Source organism: Sciurus carolinensis, chromosome 3 (genome assembly GCF_902686445.1).
Source record: "Sciurus carolinensis chromosome 3, mSciCar1.2, whole genome shotgun sequence".
Lineage (NCBI taxonomy): Eukaryota > Metazoa > Chordata > Mammalia > Rodentia > Sciuridae > Sciurus > Sciurus carolinensis.
Window position 1 is genome coordinate 41,295,354 of NC_062215.1, and position 19,109 is coordinate 41,314,462.

At 55.4% G+C, this 19,109-nt stretch overlaps 1 protein-coding gene across 3 annotated transcripts; it reads left to right on the forward strand.

Annotated features, from left to right (window-relative positions):
- The first annotated feature begins 1,097 nt into the window (after positions 1-1,097).
- Positions 1,098-19,109, forward strand: Llgl1 (LLGL scribble cell polarity complex component 1). Of its 3 annotated transcripts, none has more exons than XM_047543214.1 (22): positions 1,098-1,261; positions 5,024-5,121; positions 7,242-7,323; positions 7,421-7,551; positions 8,536-8,694; positions 8,770-8,932; positions 9,014-9,149; positions 9,355-9,409; positions 9,533-9,687; positions 9,759-9,982; positions 10,159-10,226; positions 11,427-11,580; positions 11,653-11,757; positions 12,635-12,927; positions 13,205-13,352; positions 13,545-13,698; positions 15,621-15,913; positions 16,393-16,657; positions 16,823-16,937; positions 17,101-17,204; positions 17,444-17,564; positions 17,658-19,109. In XM_047543214.1, the coding sequence occupies exons 1-22, from the start codon at positions 1,181-1,183 to the stop codon at positions 17,734-17,736; spliced, it is 3,183 nt and encodes a 1,060-aa protein (XP_047399170.1). In that variant the 5' UTR covers positions 1,098-1,180; the 3' UTR covers positions 17,737-19,109. The 3 variants fall into 3 exon arrangements, with proteins under 3 accessions (XP_047399170.1, XP_047399169.1, XP_047399171.1); XM_047543213.1 differs by having other exon boundaries at positions 1,099-1,261; positions 15,618-15,913; XM_047543215.1 differs by lacking the exons at positions 7,242-7,323; positions 7,421-7,551 and having other exon boundaries at positions 1,099-1,261; positions 15,618-15,913.

Consider the following 19,109-nt stretch of genomic DNA (forward strand, 5'->3'; position numbering starts at 1 on the left):
TGTTGGTATCAACTTTGCTTCTCTCCAGCTGTCTCTCCAGTCCCAACTTCCAAAATGAGTTGAGCAAGGCCGAGTGGGTGGAGGTGGGTAGCCAGGTCCCCTTAGCTTGGCATTAGCCTCAGTGTCACAGGTCAGTCCCTCCTCAGTCCTCCCAGCTCAGAGGTTAGGGCCTGGCCCACCTGCCCACCTAAAATTCTGGGACCTCGTCCAGCACTGAGCCCAGGGCAGCCCCATTCTCAGCCTGGAAAGTTATGCCTGGAAGCTACTGTCCAGACTTAAAAAGGAGGCCTGGGTGGATGGGGATAGACGGAGAATGGGGAGGGACTCAGTTTTTTTTAAACTCAATTTCCTGTGCAGGAAGGCCTTTTCCCCATCTCAGGAAAACCCAAATCCAATCCCAGGACACTCCTGAATGCCACCTCTTGCCGGGTTCTTGTCTCTTTCTTTGGCAGAAGCCACTTATAAGAATCCCTTGTGCTTGTATCAAGGGAACCTTGCATGGGTCCTGAAGGATGTGTAGGAATTCCCCAGAGGTTGAGGAAGAAATTCCAGACTGACCACACAGCCAAGGCAAAAGCATAGCGGTGTGAGGTGCTCTGGTACGCGGGGGAACAAAGTGGTGTCCCGCGAAACTGATAAAATACAAACTTGGCAACCATAGGGCCAGTGGCAGAGATGTGTACAGGCTCGCCGGGACTAAAGAGTTGTTACAGCTCACCTGGCTCTCGGGACAGGGTTGTCCCATTACGTGAAGGTGCACGTTGCTCGTTCGTAGGGTAAGATAAAGACTCTTCCAAGCCCACTAACAGGCGCCGGACCCCTCCACACTGCATCCCGAGCCGCCCACGCTGGAGTCCCAGCTCCCGGACTACAAGTCCCAGCAGGGTCCGCGCGAAGGCGCATGCGCAATGAACGTCCCTTCGCGAGCCTGGTCGAGCCCGGGGGCCCAGTTCTCCCCCATTGTCCGGCCGGCAGGGGCGGGGCGAGCAGCACAACGGGAGCGCTTATTGGTCGGGCGGAAAGTCCGTCGTGTCCCGTGCCCAGCCCCCCGTGCAGGTCCCGCCCCGCGCGCCCGCGCCCGGGCAGCCTGGCGCCCCGCCCGCGCCTCAGGACCGGCGGGGCTGCGCGGCGCATCCTGCGGGCGGCGGCGGCGGGCGCGGCGCCGGCAGCCGGGCGCAAGATGATGAAGTTTCGGTTCCGGCGGCAAGGCGCCGACCCGCAGCGCGAAAAACTGAAGCAGGAGCTTTTCGCCTTCAACAAGGTGCTGTGGCGGTCGGGCCGGGGCGGGAGGGGGCGGGTCGGGGGCCCGGGCCGGGGGCCGGGGGCCGGGGACCGAAGCCACGTCGGGCCCGGGGGGAAGGGGCGGCAGGCTGGCGCGCGGGGCTGGGGCCCAGCTGGGCGCCCCTCGGCTGGCCCTGCTGCTCGAGTACTCTCCTTCGCTTTCGGACTCGCGTGGGTATGGGTCTCGCCGACTTTCGTGTCTGCCTCTCCAGTTCTCTGTGGGCCTCACTGGCCCTGGCCCTGCACGTCTCCGACTGTATGGGTCTCTCTGTCCTGGTGCCACTCTTTGCATCGCTTTGGGTCCCTGACCCTCTATCTCTGAATCTTACCGTCGCCCTCAGCCTCTGCCTGTGTTGGGGGAGGAGGCGTCTCTGCCTCTGTCCCTCTGTATCTCCTCTTCTCTTTACCTTTATCTCTCTGCGTCTCTTTTCCTTCCTTCTGTCTCTGCGTCTCTGGGTCTTTGCCTGTCTCTCCCTGAATGCCGCTTTCTCTGTGGGTTCTCTCAATCTCACTCTGCTTCTAATCCTCTTTTTTTTTTTTTTTTGTGGCCCCTTCTTGGTCCTTGGTACAAGCCAGAGCCGGGTTTTGTTTTGCTTTCGCACCCGGGCCAGCAGGAGAGGTGAAGGGTGGAGGCAGAAGTGGGGGGTGAGGTTGGGAAATCCCTTCGGATCCTTCCTCTCCCTTCCCCCACCTCCTGAGGCTCTGCCCTGCCTTGCCGGGGGCTGAGTGAATCTGGATGACATGCTGGACTGTGTACCCAACTGAACTTAAAATTGTGGTGCCTTGGTTTTACCAGCTGTGAAATGGGTCCACTGGCAGTGGACTTCAGTTCCCTATGCCACATGGGCCATCCTGTCACTTTGTAGGACTTGGGAAGGAAAGTGGATGACTGGTCCTTCCTTCTTTCTCTGGGTGGGGCAGAGGGCGCCCTGGGAAAGTTCTCAACCCCCTGACACCCTTATACTGATGGGAGGTAAGTAGAGTGAGGCCCCAACCTGCCTCTTGCTAATTCTTCCGGGGTGGTGGTGGGGGGTTGCACTTCAGTTTTACCCGAAAACCTTCTCTCTGCTGAGATTAGTTTTGTTATCTCCATCACATATTGAGGGAGAAAATTGAGGTTCATTGAAGAGGTGAGGACTTGCCTGAAGTCACAGAGCAAACTGGGCCTCTATTGTCTCTCTTCATTTCCTCCATAGTAGGATTGGGCTTTAGCCTTAGGGGCAGGGGTTTTGGAGGGGCTCTTATGATCCTGAGCCAGGCCAGGTGCCCTGGGCTGCCTGGAGGAGACTTGCCACCAGGAGATTTGCCACCCAGGAAGCTCTGGGATGTCTTAGGACTGGCAGTTTTACCACCTGAGGTCCCAGTTAGTGGTGGTGGAGCCACCCAGGACCCTCAGACTTGGTGACTGAGAACCTATCAGTGATCCAAGAGGGGAGGGAGACTGGTGCTGAGGGACCCCCAGATCCCACCCCTTCCTTCCTGTGCTGGGGTGACTGTGAGGGTGAGCCCCCTTGAGATAAGAGGAAAATAGACCTTCCAGGAAGGGAGGGACAGGCACTGGGCTAAATGTCACTGAGTTGGTAAATTGAGATGTGTAGTAGGGTTTCAGGAGGTGAGATGAAGCCCTATTCTGAGTGGGCAGCAGCTGGGGGAGGGAGTGGAATAGGGAAGGGATATGATTGTCAAAGGGGGTGATAGGTGATCCCTAAGGAAACAGGTCCCAGATTTGTGAGTTTGGGGGAGCGGGTCAGTTTGGATGAACATGAACTTTGGATTCTGGATCTTGGGTTCAGATCCCATCTCAACTAACAAGTTGCCTGTGGAATGTGCACTTCATGTCAGTTTTATACTGGGCCCCTACTCCTTGTTGCTGTGAACACAGTGGAGACTAAAAGGGAGAAACGTCTACTGGAAAGATGATGAAAAACCAAATGAAAAAAGTTAAGTAGGCAGTAGTTTATACCATGACCAGTACTGTGGTAAAATAAAGCAGGGTGAGGCTGTGGGGAGTTTGGACCAGGTTGCTTCTGCAGCCATGAACATTTAGGGAGGCTTCTGGGAACAGCTGCCTTCTGAGTGATGGGAAAGAGCCTGTCGTGGGAGTGCTACATGAAGCCTGTTCAGGGCATAGGGACAGTAAAGACTCAGGCAGTAACAAACCTAGTGAACTGGAGGAAAGCAAAAGGGTATTGGACTAGGAGTCAGGTGGCGGGGAGAAGCTGATAGAGGGGGATGAAGTGATGAGGACTTGACATTGTGGATGAGCTGGGAACCCCTGGAAGGTCCTATACAGAGGCGGGACAAGGAGCTGACTGGTTTTCACAGGCTTCTTCTGACTTCTTTGTGGGCAACTTCTTTGTGGACTGTAGCAGTCCAGGCAGGTGTGGTGGGTCCTGGGGCTGTAGAGTGTGGGAAGGGCGACCTCTGTGTGCATGTTGAAGCTGAGCTGATCAGGCTCAGGAACGGATTGGACATGGAGTGTGAAGGATGAAGATGATAGATAAATGACCTAGTCCTCTCTCTTCTTAAAGGAGGAAACTGGTGGGGCCCCCTTGAGACTGTGGGAATTTTTGGTGCAGTTATTGTATTTGCCTGACTGCTGAATGCTAGACTATAACCTGAGATTGACTAGACAAAGGTCAGGTCCTGCAAGGGTAAGCCAGAGGACTCTGCAGTCAAATGGGCAACTTAGTCCCTAGGTGGGCTTGCTGTTTCCAGTGCCATTGGGAAATGGGCTTGGTGAGTATTGTGACAGCTGATAGCCAGGCTATAGCTGAGCCATGTGCTCAGAGGGCTCAGTTCCCCCCTGAATGGGCTTAGGCCAGGGTGACAGGCAGAATGGAGATGGGGTTTCTTATGTGTGTCTTCCTGAGGTGGTGGCCCACATTGGGCGTCCCAGAATGCTATTCAGAATGGGGCTGGGGCCCAGGTGTGCTGGTTTCCTAGGGAGGCCCTCCCAGCTGGACCTTGGATTATTGGGAGTTCTTGTGGTGGGGGAAGGCAAATGGAGGGAAGCACAACTTGGTCAAAGGAAGGAACATGTGTTCCTTGGTCAAAGGAAGGAGCCTGGTGTGTGGGGAAGGGGCTGCACTGTGTTGGGACTGGCCCTACAAGGAGCTGAGCGCTGGGTGGGTAGCAGTGCCATTAACACTAGACAGTATATAAATTGCCTTAAAGTCATCCCCAGCACTGATGGGGCTGGTTCCAGGTGAGAATGAGAGGTGACACCTTCAGGGTTTGGACAGGAAGCTGACGGGACCTCAGTCTCCCTGAGTTCAGAGGGAGCGAGAAGCCTTTGCCTAGATGTCCTGGGTGTCGAACTTGACCTCTGACCTCTATGTAGGATCTGTGTTTGGGGAGTGCCATGAACTTCATAAGGGACCCCTGGCAGTACAGCTCCTCACCAGCTTCAGTTTGTGCCTCTAAGAAGCAGGTGCAGGTGGAATCCTCTTTAATGCCTGCCTCTTTGAGCCTTGTTCTCTGTTGCCAGAATCTTGTGCATAGTGTGTCAACATGGGCATTGAGGGGAACATGGGCTTGGCAAAAGGAGGGCCTATGTATGCCATGTGCACAGCAGCGTCATTGTGGAGCCCAGGGACTCAGCCACTTCCCTGTGTACTGGAGGCACTGAAAGTAGGAGATACTGGCTCTTGATCCCCATGTAGCAGCAGCAGAGCCTGAAAGCTGCCTTGGGGTGGGCCACAGGGTGTGTACACCTCAACAGCCATCTTCTTCCCCACAGACTGTGGAGCATGGCTTCCCCAATCAGCCCAGTGCCCTGGCCTTCGACCCTGAACTTCGCATCATGGCAATTGGCACCAGGTCTGGAGCTGTCAAAATGTATCCTTTGCAACTATGGTGTTCAGGGCCTGTAGGACTACCAGCATGGATTTCCCTGTGACTGGGGTTCTAGCCTTGGCAGGTGCTTTTGGAGGCTCCAGTGGGTGCTGGGTTCTTGGAGCAGGTTGGCACTGTCTGTATGCCTGACAGGCCTGGGACAACTCTTCTTAGAGACTATGGGAGACTGAGTGAGTAGGGGAGGGAGGGGGTCAGTTTACAGTGGCCACAGCTGTCCCTTGCTGCTTTTCAGCCAGCCAGTTTCCTAGGCGATCCTGCCATCATCCCAGCAACTGCTGACGGGGGAGACTAGGCCAGGGGGCTGGGCCATGATACCCGTTGAGGGTGGTGGATGGGCTGGGAGGGGGCCTGTTGAGTGGGTGCACACGCATGTTTGAATTTGAAGATGTGTGTTCAGCCAAGAGGGCAGGGGCAGTGCCAGGCTGGGCATGGTGAGCATAGCACGGCCCCCACCTGGATCCTGGAGGGTGCACAATGGGCCATGTGAGCTGTACAAAGCGGGCATTTTCCCTGCAGGCAGGAGGGGGGTTGGCTAGTGGCAGGCAGCTGACTGCCTCCTTGCTCGCCCTACAGAATCCCACCCCAACTGCTCTTTGGGAAACTGAGGTGTAAAGTCTGGTCAGTGGCTGCTTAGTGAGGGTGCCAACACCTGTCCCTCTCTTTGTGGTGCTCTGGGTCTCAGTACCCTGATTGTAGACATTGGTTGGCAAAAAAATAAGTCAGTGCCTAGAAGGGGGAGGGGTAGGGGTGGGGTCTCCTCACCCCTGGACTGGGAACACTGACCAAGTAGGAAGGTGTCTGGGCCTTTATGAGCTATTTGCTGGTGCTATGGAGTGCAGCTAGGCTGAGATGTCCCCTCCTTTCTCAAGGACCTTGACCTACTGCCCTCACCTCTTATGGGTGCTGTGTTGCTCCCATATGTGTGCTCTCCATGTCACAAGGGCTTTCACCATATCTCATAGTGCCTGTATGGGCTTTGCTGTTAGCTCTAGAGCTGTCTCTCCTGTGGTGAATCTCTTCTGCACTGGCTCCTTGTGGTCACAGTGAGCCTAAAATGCAGCTGAGGACATGAGCTTCAGAGAGGAGGCCAGAGCCCAGGGTTCTCCTTTGCTTTCCTCCTTCTAAATCTCCATAGCTGGAATCTTCTGGGGTCAGGAAACTGAGGCTGGAGAGGGTCAACTCTGGTCTTAGAAGCTGCCCCTCCTCCTGCAAGGCAGTCTCCATCTCCTTGGCGACCCTGCTTCCCGCCCAGCTGCTCTTGCCCCTCTTTTGTCTTCTTCTCTGTCCCAGCCAGGCTCCTGCAGGGAATCCCAGCTCAAGCTCCAGGCAACGGGCTCCTGCCTTGTCACTGGGGCAACGCTGCTGACCCCTCCCTAAACCCTCTCTTCCTGAACCCTCTCAGGCCTTGCCATCCACCCACCATCAACCCTGGAGTTGTTGGGACTCTAGGCACTGACCCTGGACACTTCAAGCAATCCACTTGTCTCCGTATGCTCATCTGTAAAATGGGCAGGCTTGGGTCTCTGCTCCTGTGCAATGGGGGCTGTTGGCCACCTGCCCTGGAGGGAAGTTGGTTTCTTTGCCCAGAGCTGGAGGTGGACCTGAAGTTGTGGTTATAGACAGCCTGGACTCTGCTCTGGGCTTCCCTGTTTGGGTCTGGCCTTGTGTCTCTGGCTTGCATGATCCCAACCCACAAGGCTCTCAGCCTACACAGACATACAAATACTTGAGGTTGAAAGGGAGCAGAACCCCAGCTGTGTGCCAGGTCTGGGTCAGGCATGCTGGGCGAGTTTTTATTCTTACTTGATCCGCAGCTGCCCTGCAAGGTGGGAGTCACTAGCCCATTTTTACAGTTGAGGAAGTGAAGACCCTAAAGCAGCACTGACTTGCAGCAGCTGTATGGAGCCTGTACTCTGAACCTGGGAGAGCCTCGGGAATGCAGGACGAGCTCCTTCAGGAAAGGGGGGCCCCACTGGGTCTTAGAACCCTGGGTGGGTGGATCTGGGGCAAAACCCATGAAAATTGTCCTGGGGAAGGAGGCTTGTGCACAAGGGTTCCTGACCTGTGCCTTCATGATTCTGTCCTTGACCAGTCACCCTCAGCTATGGTGCACCTGGTGTGGAATTTACGGGCCTGCACCGGGATGCAGCCACTGTCACTCAGATGCACTTCCTGCCTGGTCAGGTGAGCTTCTGCTCCCTATCAGCCAGCTTCTTGTGGTCCTCATGCCCTCCCATCTTTCCAGGCCAGCCCAATTTTGGTCTCTGCTTGTACCCGCCAGGGCCGTCTTCTAACTCTGCTAGATGACAGCAGTCTGCATCTCTGGGAAATCGTCCACCATAATGGCTGTGCCCACCTAGAGGAAGCACTCAGTTTCCAGCTGCCTAGCCGGCCTGGCTTTGATGGTGCCAGGTACTGGAGGACTTAACCGGGGCCAACCACTGTGCAGGGGAAAATCCTGGGGAGGCCCGGACCTGACTGTGCCAAGTTGTAGAGAGATGGGCAGCTACTAGTAGGGCTGTTCTTTGGGGTGGGAGGCATGTTTGACCCTGGCCCTGATAGGACCCTGCTTGGCTGAGGTGTGCTTTGGATTTCTTGAATTAGATGGGAAGTTCTGACTGAGTTTGAGGTTAGCAGGCATGGTTCATGCTACTGACTGGGAACCTTTGGTAGCCTCAAGCCCTAGGAGATAACATGTGTTATATACCAAACTTCATGGGCTTGTGGTGTAGCACTGCACTCCCTGTGATGATGGGGGTTTCTGGGGCCTTGGAACAGAGTTTCAGACAAGCAGAGGTCCCCTGGCCCCTTGACTTGGGGATGGGGGGTGGGCCATTCTGTGCATGGATGAACAGACAGGTTTGGGGTGGGAGGGTACCACAGGTATAATAGGTGTCGGCAGGATGGCCCAGATATAATGCAGTAGGCCTAGGCTTTTCCCTCCCCAGCCCTGCCAGTACTGACTAGAGTGGAGGAGTCCTGACCCAGGGACTGGTTTCTGTAGATAGGGGCCATTTGGGTCCTCTTGCAAAGTCAGGAGGCATCCAGAGGTCTGGTAGGAGGATTCCTGGAGGGGGATTAGGAAAACTGTGTCAGTCCTGGAGCTCTTGATCATTGTGCCCTGGTGCCTGAGTTTGCTTTTTGGTGGTGGGAGGAGCCAGGAGTTCTCAAAGACTTGGAGAACCTATTTTTATCTCTCTTCTTGCCTGATGAATAATTGAGCAGGCTAATTACACCACAGTGTCGCCTTCCCAAGGTGCCATCCTGCTCTTTAAGTAGGCCCTGGTTAGCGCATAGGGACCAGGTAGGAGCTGGCAGTAAGTCCCAGCCCTCTCCACATCCTCTTCAGCTAAATGTTGGGCTCGCACCTCACTCCCTAACCCTTATCCTCTGCAGCACCTCGTCCAGCCTCACCCGTGTCACAGTGGTTCTGCTGCTGGCTGCTGGCGACATAGCAGCTCTAGGCACTGAGGGCGGTAGCATCTACTTCCTGGATGTTACCACCTTGGCGCTGCTTGAGAGACAGACCCTCAGTCCAGATGAGATTTTGCGCAGGTGAGCCACAAGCAAGATGCCCAGCACTCTTTCTGACTAGAAAGTTCTCCCAATTCATCGGGGTTCCCTCTGCAGTGTACCAGATGACTACCGCTGCGGAAAGGCTCTGGGTCCTGTGGAGTCACTCCAGGGACACCTCCGGGACCCCACCAAGATTCTTATTGGCTACAGCCGGGGCCTGTTGGTCATCTGGAACCAGGCTGCACAGTGTGTTGACCATGTCTTCCTGGGAAACCAGGTAGGTGGTTAAGACCTGCATCCCATTACTTGGGGCCCGTGCACACATCCACAGGCTCATGCCTTCTGCCTCCATCTACAGCAGTTGGAAAGTCTTTGTTGGGGGCGCAACAGTGGTACCATCATCAGTTCGCACAGTGATGGCAGCTATGCCATCTGGCCCATGAACACTGGCAGCTCCCCAACGCTACAGCCCTCTGTAGCTACCGTACCCTATGGTGAGTGCTGGGGAGGCCTGAAGCAGAGGGTGGTGGCTAGAGGGCCACTTGGACTTAGTGGGGGTCAGTGACCAGCCAAATCTGCAAAGGGAGACCCCATTGGGGGGATGGTTGTTGGTGTGGTATTGCTTTCCCCTGGAGAGAGGAGGAGGCAGCTTCAAGTTAGACCAGAAATAGGAGGTCTGATGCTTTCCCAACCCCCCAGGACCCTTTCCATGCAAGGCCATCAACAAGATTCTGTGGCGGAACTGTGAATCGGGGTATGTTGAAGGAGTGTTGTGGGTTGGGGGCTGCACCTGGCTTGGGGGCTGGAAGGGTGGACTCTTGTTGGGTCATGCAGTGTGTGCTGTATGGCCCCTAATTCACATGACCCCTCTTTGCAGGGGCCACTTTATCATCTTCAGTGGTGGTATGCCCCGCGCCAGCTATGGTGACCGCCACTGTGTGAGTGTGCTTCGAGCTGAGACGCTGGTGACGTTGGACTTCACCTCCCGCATCATCGACTTCTTCACAGTGCACAGCACACGGCCTGAGGATGGTGTGTGCCCTGCCTTTCCCCACCCCCACAAACATAGCCTGTGGTTGAGCTCACCCCACTCCATCCCACAGAATTCGACGACCCACAGGCTCTGGCTGTGCTGCTAGAAGAGGAACTGGTGGTGCTTGACCTGCAGACACCTGGATGGCCATCTGTGCCTGCCCCCTACCTGGCCCCGCTGCACTCATCTGCCATTACCTGCTCTGCCCATGTTGCCAATGTCCCTGCCAAGCTGTGGGCCCGCATCGTGAGTGCTGGCGAGCAGCAGAGTCCCCAGCCTATCTCTAGTGCCTCGGTGGGTGCCCAGGTGTCCTGTGGGGTGGGGTGTTAGGGAGGGAGTGTGTTGGAATGCCAGGCCCAGGCCTGGAGGTGGGAATGTGGGGAGATACTGATTTGATTTCTTTGCCCAGGTTGAGAGGGAGGAGTCTTTCGTCCTGACCTTGTGTTCACATCTTTACTGTCTTTTCCTAGAACTGGCCCATTACTGGGGGTCGGAACCTGGCCCAGGAGCCATCGCAGCGAGGGCTGCTGCTGACTGGGTAGGTGTTGGGGTGTGCATTGAGCAAAACCCTGTACCCACTCGGCTTGACATGCCCCTTGCCCATTCTAGATCCTGCAGGCACTCAGTGCTGGCTGAAGGGGGCCCAAGTTGTCCCTCTTGTCCAGGGTGGATTGGATGAAGCCTCCCTAGATCCTGGCTCAGGGCTCCACCCTGCTCTGCCTTTGGCCTGGAACTAAACTCCAGCAAACCCCAGGGCTCCACCCACCCGGCCTGCCTGCCTTGGGACCGGAAAATCTGGGCTGGCCCACGCCAAGTTGCCCAAGGCAGGTGCTGCAGAGCCTGACCTGAGCCTGGCGGGCACTGACGTGCCTGGTGACTCAGGCTTTACTTCCTGTCCTGCCCCTCCCTCCTGCCTGTGGTGGGACCCTCTGACCTCTGACAGCAGCACGCCTTCCATAGCTTAAGAATTTGCTAGATTTTTCAAGGCTCCAGGAGGGAGCCCCAGTCAGCCCTGCTTACATGCATGTCATGCCCTGACTCGGGGCTCCACTACCACCCAGGAGCCCCACTTAGGCTCCGCAGCCATGTCCTGAAGCTGTGCCCTAGATTTGTCTGCTCCTCCCCCACCCGCTGCCTGTTTCCTCCTTGCCTCCCTAGTCTTCCTGCTGTTCTGCTTATGTGGCCACCTTGGGCCTCAGCTGGGCCCTCCTGGGCTTCCCTGAACTGCTCTGTGACTGCCTGGCTCCTGGTCACCGCACCCTTTCTGATTGCTGGGTGACCTCACTGGGAAGGAATTGCCCTAGTCTTCTATTCCTTTTTTTTTTTTTTTTTTTTTTTTTTTAGTTGTAGATGGACAGAATGTCTTTATTTTATTTATGTGGTACTAAGGGTCAAACCCAGTGCCCCATGCATGTGAGGCAAGCGCTCTACCACTGAGCCCCAACCCCAGCCCCCTAGTCTTCTATTCTTGCATTTTGCCCTCTGCCATTTCCTGATCTTCATGGTGGTCATTACCACACCTTTCCACCCTGTTCAAAGGACCCAGGTACTTGTGATAGAAGTAGCCTGGCATACGTGTGCCAAGTATCTGTTTGCCTTATATGATAGAAGCTTAGCATGTTTTATGCTTTCAACCTGTATTTGGTATATGCAGTACATGCTCAGTGAGTAGCTGGACTAATCTAAGAAGTGGTGTGCAGTCCTCCCAGGGATGTCCTGACATCTGCCTTCCCTTTAGCCATGAGGATGGCACCGTGCGGTTCTGGGATGCATCTGGTGTGGCGCTGCGGCCACTCTACAAGCTGAGCACAGCTGGCCTCTTCCAGACAGATTGTGAACATGCCGACAGCCTGGCCCAGGCTGCTGAGGACGACTGGCCACCCTTCCGCAAGGTGGGACACCTCCCCTCATGGAGCCTGTCCTGGCTTTGGGCCCAGTGTCATCATTCCATCCTTTCCCTTCAGGTGGGCTGCTTTGATCCCTACAGTGATGATCCCCGGCTTGGTGTGCAGAAGGTGGCGCTCTGCAAGTACACAGCTCAGATGGTGGTGGCTGGCACTGCAGGCCAGGTAAGGCTGCATGTCCCCAAGTTGGGGATGACAGGGGAAGCTTCCTTGAGAGGTGGGCCTGAAATGAAGAGTCTGGTAGAGGGTGGGAATGGGGCCTGGCTGGGACTGGCTGGAGTGAGGACAGGTGGGAAGTGGGGTCTGTCACTGGGGTCCTTGAGTGAGGCTCTGTTAGGGAAACCATGGAGGTTTGAGTCCAGGGGCAGGAATGTGTGAGTCATATGAGCTATGGGATAGCAAGGACCAGTGGGTCTTAGACAGTACCATGCCTGTGGCACTTAGACAGTATACAGAAGGTGCTCAGTGTGAGCTAATTGCCTTGAGACAGAGACTCAGGAAGAGGAGAGGGTACTTCATTCTAGTAGAGATGGATCAGTGGGACTTGGTCAGTGCCATGTCCTTAGTATTTGCACATTATACAGATGATGCTTGATGTGTACTTATTGCTGAATGAAAGATAGGCTCAGGTAAGATTGAGTAATCTGTCTAGGAGGTTAGGGATCAGCCGGTTTTGGTATCTACTGTGTTCCTTGGTGCTCAGCGAGGGCTTTGGTATACAGGAAGCATTCAAAGAGTACTTAAACTGCCGGGTTTGGTGGCGCATGCCTGTAATCCTGGCGACTCTGGAGGCTGGATCAGGAGGATTGGAAGTTCAAAGTCAACCTCAGCAACCTAGTGAGACTCTGTCTAAAAATTAAAAAATTTTAAAAAAGGGTTGGGGATGTTGGCTCAGTGGTTAGCACCCCTGGGTTCAATCCCCAGTGTCAAAAAAAGAGTACTTATCCCCAGTGGCTGGGGTTTCTCTGAGGCTGCAGGCTGGGGTGGGGCCCAGGGGCACTCTTCTCTATACTGATCCCTCCCTGCCCTGGCTGGGGCTTAGGTGCTGGTGCTGGAGCTCAATGATGTGCCGACAGAGCAGGCGGTCAGTGTGGCCAGCGTAGACCTCCTCCAGGACCGAGAAGGCTTCACATGGAAGGGCCATGAGCGGCTGAGCCCACGTGCAGGGCCACTGCCTTGGCCTGCCGGCTTCCAGCCCCGTGTGCTAGTACAGTGCTTGCCACCTGCTGCTGTCACCGCGGTCACACTCCATGCTGAATGGAGCCTTGTGGCCTTTGGCACCAGTCATGGCTTTGGCCTCTTCGACTACCAGCGCAAGAGTCCAGTACTGGCCAGGTGTGTGGGGGAGGCCAGGTGGGTGGGCAACTGGAGTCTCAGTGAGACGGGATCTAGGTCTAAGTTCCCCTTTCTGAAGTTTGGTATGGCAAAAGCAGGCTGATTTTAGAAGTCTCTGGAACCCCTGTGAGCCTATAAGAAATAACCTGGCAGCTCTGAGGGATACTCTAAGCATCACCAGCTGCTGGGACCTGAGTGGCTTTGACTCCCTGAGCTGGGGTCTTGGGGCCAGCAGGAATGGCTGCTTCTTGCATGACTGGCCCCTACCTGTCCCCAGGTGCACTCTTCACCCCAATGACTCCCTGGCCATGGAGGGGCCACTGTCCCGGGTGAAGTCCCTCAAGAAGTCACTGCGCCAGTCTTTCCGGCGTATCCGCAAGAGCCGTGTCTCAGGCAAGAAGCGTATTGCTAATGCCAACAGTAAGGTGAGTTGGGGGTGCTGCCAGGGAACTGTGCTCTGGCCTGTAACTGGGGTTCATCCACCTACTGTGCTCCTTCTGTAGCCCCCTGGATGAGTGGAGTGGGCTAGGGAGTGTGGTGGGTGGATGATCAGGCAAGCAGAATGAGAGTAGCTGGGGCTCAGGGAGACCATATTCAGGAGCCTCTGCTCCTTCCAGTTGCAGGAGGCCAATGCACAGCTGGCAGAACAGGCCTGTCCCCATGACATTGAGATGACGCCTGTGCAGCGCCGCATCGAGCCCCGCTCTGCTGATGATTCCCTCTCGGGTGTTGTGCGCTGTCTCTACTTTGCTGACACATTCCTTCGAGATGGTGAGGCCAGTGCAGGGACAGGGATTGGAGAGGCTGGCCTCAGTTATTTATCTAGGAAATGGGTGGGAGATGTGGTGGGACCATTCCTTCCAGGACATCCTAAAGTATTACTGAGCATCTGTACTGGGCTGCATTGGTGATGGGAACACCCTGGCTACCCATACAGCCCCACCTGCCAACTGGGGATGATGGTGAGGGGTTGCTAGTGAGCTGAGCAGACCCTGCAGACCTGAGCAAGAAGGGCAGCTGCACTCCTGTAATCCCAGAAAATCAGGAGGCTGAGGCAAGAGGATTGTGAGTTCAAAGCCAGCCTCAGCAACTTAGTGAGGACCTAAGCAATTCAGCAAGACTCTGTGTCTAATAAAATACAAAAAAGGGCTGGGGATGCAAGCTTAGTGGTTAAGTACCCTGGGTTCAATCCCCATTACCAAAGAAAATGGGGGGCAGCCAGTGCCTTTAATCCTAGCAACTCAGGAGGCTGAGCAAGATTGCAAGTTTGAGGCTAGCCTGGGCAACTTTGTGAGATCTTCTCTCAAAATTCAAAGAGGACCGGGGATGTAGCTCAGTGGTAGAGTGCCCCTGGGTTCAATTCCCAGTATTGGGAAGAAAAACAAAAAGAAGAAAAGCAAGGGAACCCAAGGTTTGAGATCTGGTGAGGGACAGGCTGGTGCCAAGGCCCTGCGACTGTGGGTAGGAGCCGCAGAGCCACATGGCTAGGGTGAGTGAGGGCAGAGAAGGAGAGGCTAAGATTGGTCTGTGCTGGCCACCATGCCATGACTTTGTCTGGGTGGCTTGGAGCCCCGGTAAGGTCTGGGTATGTTGATGTGTTCTTTGATTGATTTTTACTTTGTATAATGGTAAATTTCAAACACAAAAAAGGAAGTACAGTCATCCCAGGCACCTCATCCACCACCAGCAGGTGTCTACTTCTGTTTTGTGCCCACCCCACACTGCTGTTTGTATCTTGCTGGTTTTTAAATAGAAACTTAGGTATAAGTACCTCACATGTGTCTGATAGATGTCCCTGCCCCCAACAACCCTGTTGCCCCATAGAACCAAGGGTAATTCCCAAGTCTCAGTTCATGCTGGGTCTCTACTTTCTGATGGCATTCATTTGTTGAGGATTTTTGTCTAGTTGGATGTGGCTGATGCAGCCTTGGGGGTTTTAACTTGTTCCATATTCCTGCACAGGGCTTCTGCCTTGCAGCTGTCATGCTTCAGTTGCTGTAACTTTTCAACTGGGGTCTGGGCTCCCAAAGGCTGTTGGTCTGGCACATCCGTTTTCAAGGATGCAGAGTGGTGAATGTCCATGCCTGCCCCAACTCCTACCTTATTTGACTCTGATTCTCCACCAAAGATCATTTTCCCCAGAGTCTCAGTCACACGTAGCAGGGTGGTTGAGTTCCTGGGTGAGCCTTGGTTAATTTCTTCCCAAGCCCATGCTTCTTTGGTAAGAGTCCCTCTGGGGCACCATGTGGGGAACAAGCTACAGAGGGGTGAGATGAGCCAGTAGTGCACCTGCAGGGTGAGCCTGATTACTGGGGTGTGGATAGAATCAGTGATGGGTTGTGGGAGAAGATGGCCTTGGGGCTTAGAGCATGAGTGACAGGAAGGAAGGTGCAGCAAGAAGGGTTGGCAGGATTAGGGTGTAGTTTGGGGGCCACTGAAGTCCTCATGCAGGTGCCCTTTAAGTAGCTTGTGCCTCTGCATAAGGGCCACATCTGGGGCTGAGACTTGAGTCAGCTGCAGAGCTGGCATCTCAGGCCATGAGGTAGGTTGAAGTTGAGGTTACTGGGAAGGTGAGGGACAGGAGAAACCCATGAGTTCTGGGCACCACAGTTTCTACCACAGGTGGAGGTGCAGGAGAGGTGGGGAAGGACCTGCAGGGAGTGTGTCCTCACTGTGTCTGTGCCCTGCAGCAGCCCACCATGGGCCCACCATGTGGGCAGGCACGAACTCCGGCTCCGTGTTTGCCTATGCACTGGAGGTGCCAGCAGCTGTGGCAGGTGGTGAGAAGAGGCCTGAGCGGGCAGTGGAGGCTGTGCTGGGCAAGGAGGTGCAGCTGATGCATCGGGCACCTGTGGTGGCCATCGCTGTGTTGGATGGGCGTGGTCGCCCGCTGCCTGAGCCCTATGAGGCCTCTCGGGACCTGGCGCAGGCACCAGATATGCAGGGTGGGCATGCTGTGCTCATCGCCTCTGAGGAACAGTTCAAGGTGAGCTGCTGGGGCTGTGGAGACCCCCCTCCAGGCTCCCAACATTGGATCCTCTAGAACCCCTTCCCTACCTGCCAAGACATTCCAAATCCTGCCCCATCAAATGTCCCCAGCTAGCACTCTGAGGAATCTTGATGTCCAAACTTGCTGAGTTCCCCCCATGATCTTCTACTCACCACAAGGCTGTAGGCCCTGTGGGGACCCCTGGAGTCTAGTTCTCAGGAGTTCATGATTTGGTAGGGATACCAGACACAGAGCTTTAGGACCCTCTGTGTGTGTGATGTGGTCACTGATGGAAGCCAGAGGTTTCTGGACACAGTGAAGCCCAGGTTGAGTGTGTAGGAGGAGGGAATAGCTAGCTAAGCAGGGTGGCAGGGTGGCCAGCTGAAGCCTTTGGGGTGGGGGCTGGTGGTCCACAACCATGAGTAAGGGGTCTTGAGGACTGGACCAGGCCCTGCTCACTGACCATCTGCCACCAGGTGTTCACATTGCCTAAGGTGAGTGCCAAGACCAAGTTCAAGCTGACAGCCCATGAGGGCTGTCGTGTACGCAAGGTGGCCCTGGCCACGTTTGCCAGTGTGGCCTGTGAGGACTATGCAGAGACCTGCCTGGCCTGCCTCACCAACCTGGGTGATGTGCACGTGTTTTCGGTGCCTGGTCTGCGGCCCCAGGTGCATTACTCCTGCATCCGGAAGGAGGACATCAGCGGCATTGCCTCATGTGTCTTCACACGCCATGGCCAAGGTGAGCTAGACAAAGTGGCCAGGAAGAAAAGGTACCTGAATGGGGCCAGGGGTGCTGCCTGGGAATGATCAGCAGAAAGCACACACTGGAGCAGGGAACCCATTGAAGGCAGGGACTCATGTCACAGCTCCTAACTGCACTCCTTGCCTCTCTTTTACCACCCAGGCTTTTACCTGATTTCACCTTCAGAATTTGAACGTTTCTCCCTGAGTGCCCGCAACATCACAGAGCCTCTTTGCTCTCTGGACATCAGCTGGCCCCGTGATGCCACTCGGGCCAGGTGTGTAGTGAGGCAGCCCCTGGCGGGGGGCCTCTAGACCAGGGCCCAGTCTTACCAGACCCAGGGCACTGTCCTCCCTGGTATAATGCCTCAGGCTTAGGGGCAGGCGGGCAGGTATGCAGCAGCTGCCATGGTCCCCATCACGTCTCCACCTCTGCCACAGGGTCCAAGAGTCACCCAAGTTGAGTCAGGCTAATGGGAACCCAAGCATCATCCTGGCTCCACAGAGTTGTGACAGAAGCCCTGATCTTGCCCACAAGGGAGCTGGTGAGTGGAGCATGAAAGGAGAAGACCCATCACTCTTAGGGAGGAGTGATGCTATCTATGGGGCAGGCCTCTTGCAGGAGGTGGCAGCTGATCTAGGGCTGGAAGCTGGGCAGGGATGGGTGGTGTGTGACTGTTGATGCCACATCCTACTGTAGGCTGCATTAGAAATCTATCCCCAAGTTTCCCTGTGCAAAGGATGCTGAGGGGTCCTGGCAGGGTCTGATCACTTCTTCCCATAGATACCCCAGAGCCACCTGAGTCCACACTCTCACCCATGTCCATCGACTCAGCCACCAGCGCTGACACCACTCTGGACACAACGGGGGATGTCACGGTGGAGGATGTGAAGGATTTTCTGGGGTGAGGCCAGCTGCCCTGTCTCCCCAGCCCTGCTCCCCAGGGCCACAAAGGCTCCTCCAACCCTGACCCTTATGATTATCACCCCTTCCCTAGCTCTTCTGAGGAATCGGAAAGGAATCTGAGGAACCTGACTGAAGATGAGGCCCACACCTGCACCATCCTGATCAAATGAGGTGCTGCAGGGTAGGGCCCAGGCCCACCTGGTTCTCACCAATCAGCAGTGTCAACTCCTTGGGAAACCCCCCTCCCCATCTGGGCTGCACAGGACCTCCACCTGTCCTGGGCTTGCAACTGGGTCCATGGAAGCGCCTGCCATGATGGGGCTCCCTGAAGCCTAGCCACTTCCATAGAGTGTCCCACCAGTTTAGGAACCTCACACCAACATTATCTTCATAGTTAAATGCAAGAAAAGGGGGCCAGACTGTCAGCCCTTGGAGATCATGGGTATGTTTGGAACAGAACCAGATCTAACCACTAGGAGGTGCAGTGGCAGGGATTTGGGACCTGTTTGGCTAGCCCTTCTCCCAGGAGTGGTTGCCAGGGTCCAAGGGTGGGTCTTGTTGGATGAACCCAATACACTGGGCCCAGCTAAAGGTCTTGCCTGTGCCCAGGTTTCAGTGTGGACCCTGCCTAGCTTAAGCCCCTAGATCTGTGTGACCTATTTCTTCCCTAGTGCCCCTATCTACCCTACAGCACTGGGCACAGGCACTGCCTAGTCCCTCTTTGGGCCTGGGGTCACCAGTGCTCCATCCTGGCTTGAGCAGGTTGCATGTGGCCAGTACTTGGATATCCAGCTAGTGCCTCAGCAAGCCCACCTCAGACTGTCACTAAAGGGTCCTGGACAGGAGGCTAGTAGGGGTACCTATGTGATCTGGTCCAACTGCTGTTACCTTGGGCAGGCCATCTGCCTCCTTTGAGCCTCCATCTGTTGATCTTTTTCTCTTCCCCTACCAGAAAGGCCAGCACTATCCCAGCCATTGCCTACTCTGCTCTGAGCTGGGGTCCTGGATCCCTGGCTCCTGCCTGGGCCCTTAATATAGACTCTACTTGCTAACCTGTTGCCGCCAATAGGACTTCTTGTCCTGTCCCTGACAATGCTGAGCCCTGGAGCTGTCCCAGCTGAGGGTGAAGGCATTGGACAGCATGGAATCTCTGGGCCGAGGGTGTCTGAATCATCCTCCAAGCAGTTGGCTGCCCTGGGGCTGCTGACTTGGTGACAAGGACAGAGCAGATGGGGTGGGGCGGCCAGACCACCTCCCTCTCCATGTACCGTCCTTCCCCCTCTTTGCAAAGAGTATTTTTCTAATGCCTGTGCTGGGCTGGACAGTCATTTCTAAAACTATTTTGGTACTTGCTCCGGGACTACCCTGCCCCAGCCTCTGTGTGTGTGTGTGTGTGTGTGTGTGTGAGAGAGAAACTGGCACCCAGAGCTAAGGCCCAGTCAGGGTGTGTCTGTGTGTCTGTGTGTGTGTGCGTGCTTGGTCGCTGTCAGGATGGGCTTCCCTGTAGATTGTTCCTTGGTTTTTTTTTTTTTTTTTTGGTCAT

What these genes read in the sequence shown, in the direction of transcription:
- Llgl1 (XM_047543213.1), top strand. Translation starts at nt 1,181, where the DNA reads ATGATGAAGTTTCGGTTCCGGCGGCAAGGCGCCGACCCGCAGCGCGAA. An exon ending in CCAGATGAGATTTTGCGCAG is followed by an intron (nt 8,695 to 8,769) that starts GTGAGCCACAAG and finishes TTCCCTCTGCAG; the next exon opens with TGTACCAGATGACTACCGCT. An exon ending in CAGCACACGGCCTGAGGATG is followed by an intron (nt 9,688 to 9,758) that starts GTGTGTGCCCTG and finishes TCCATCCCACAG; the next exon opens with AATTCGACGACCCACAGGCT.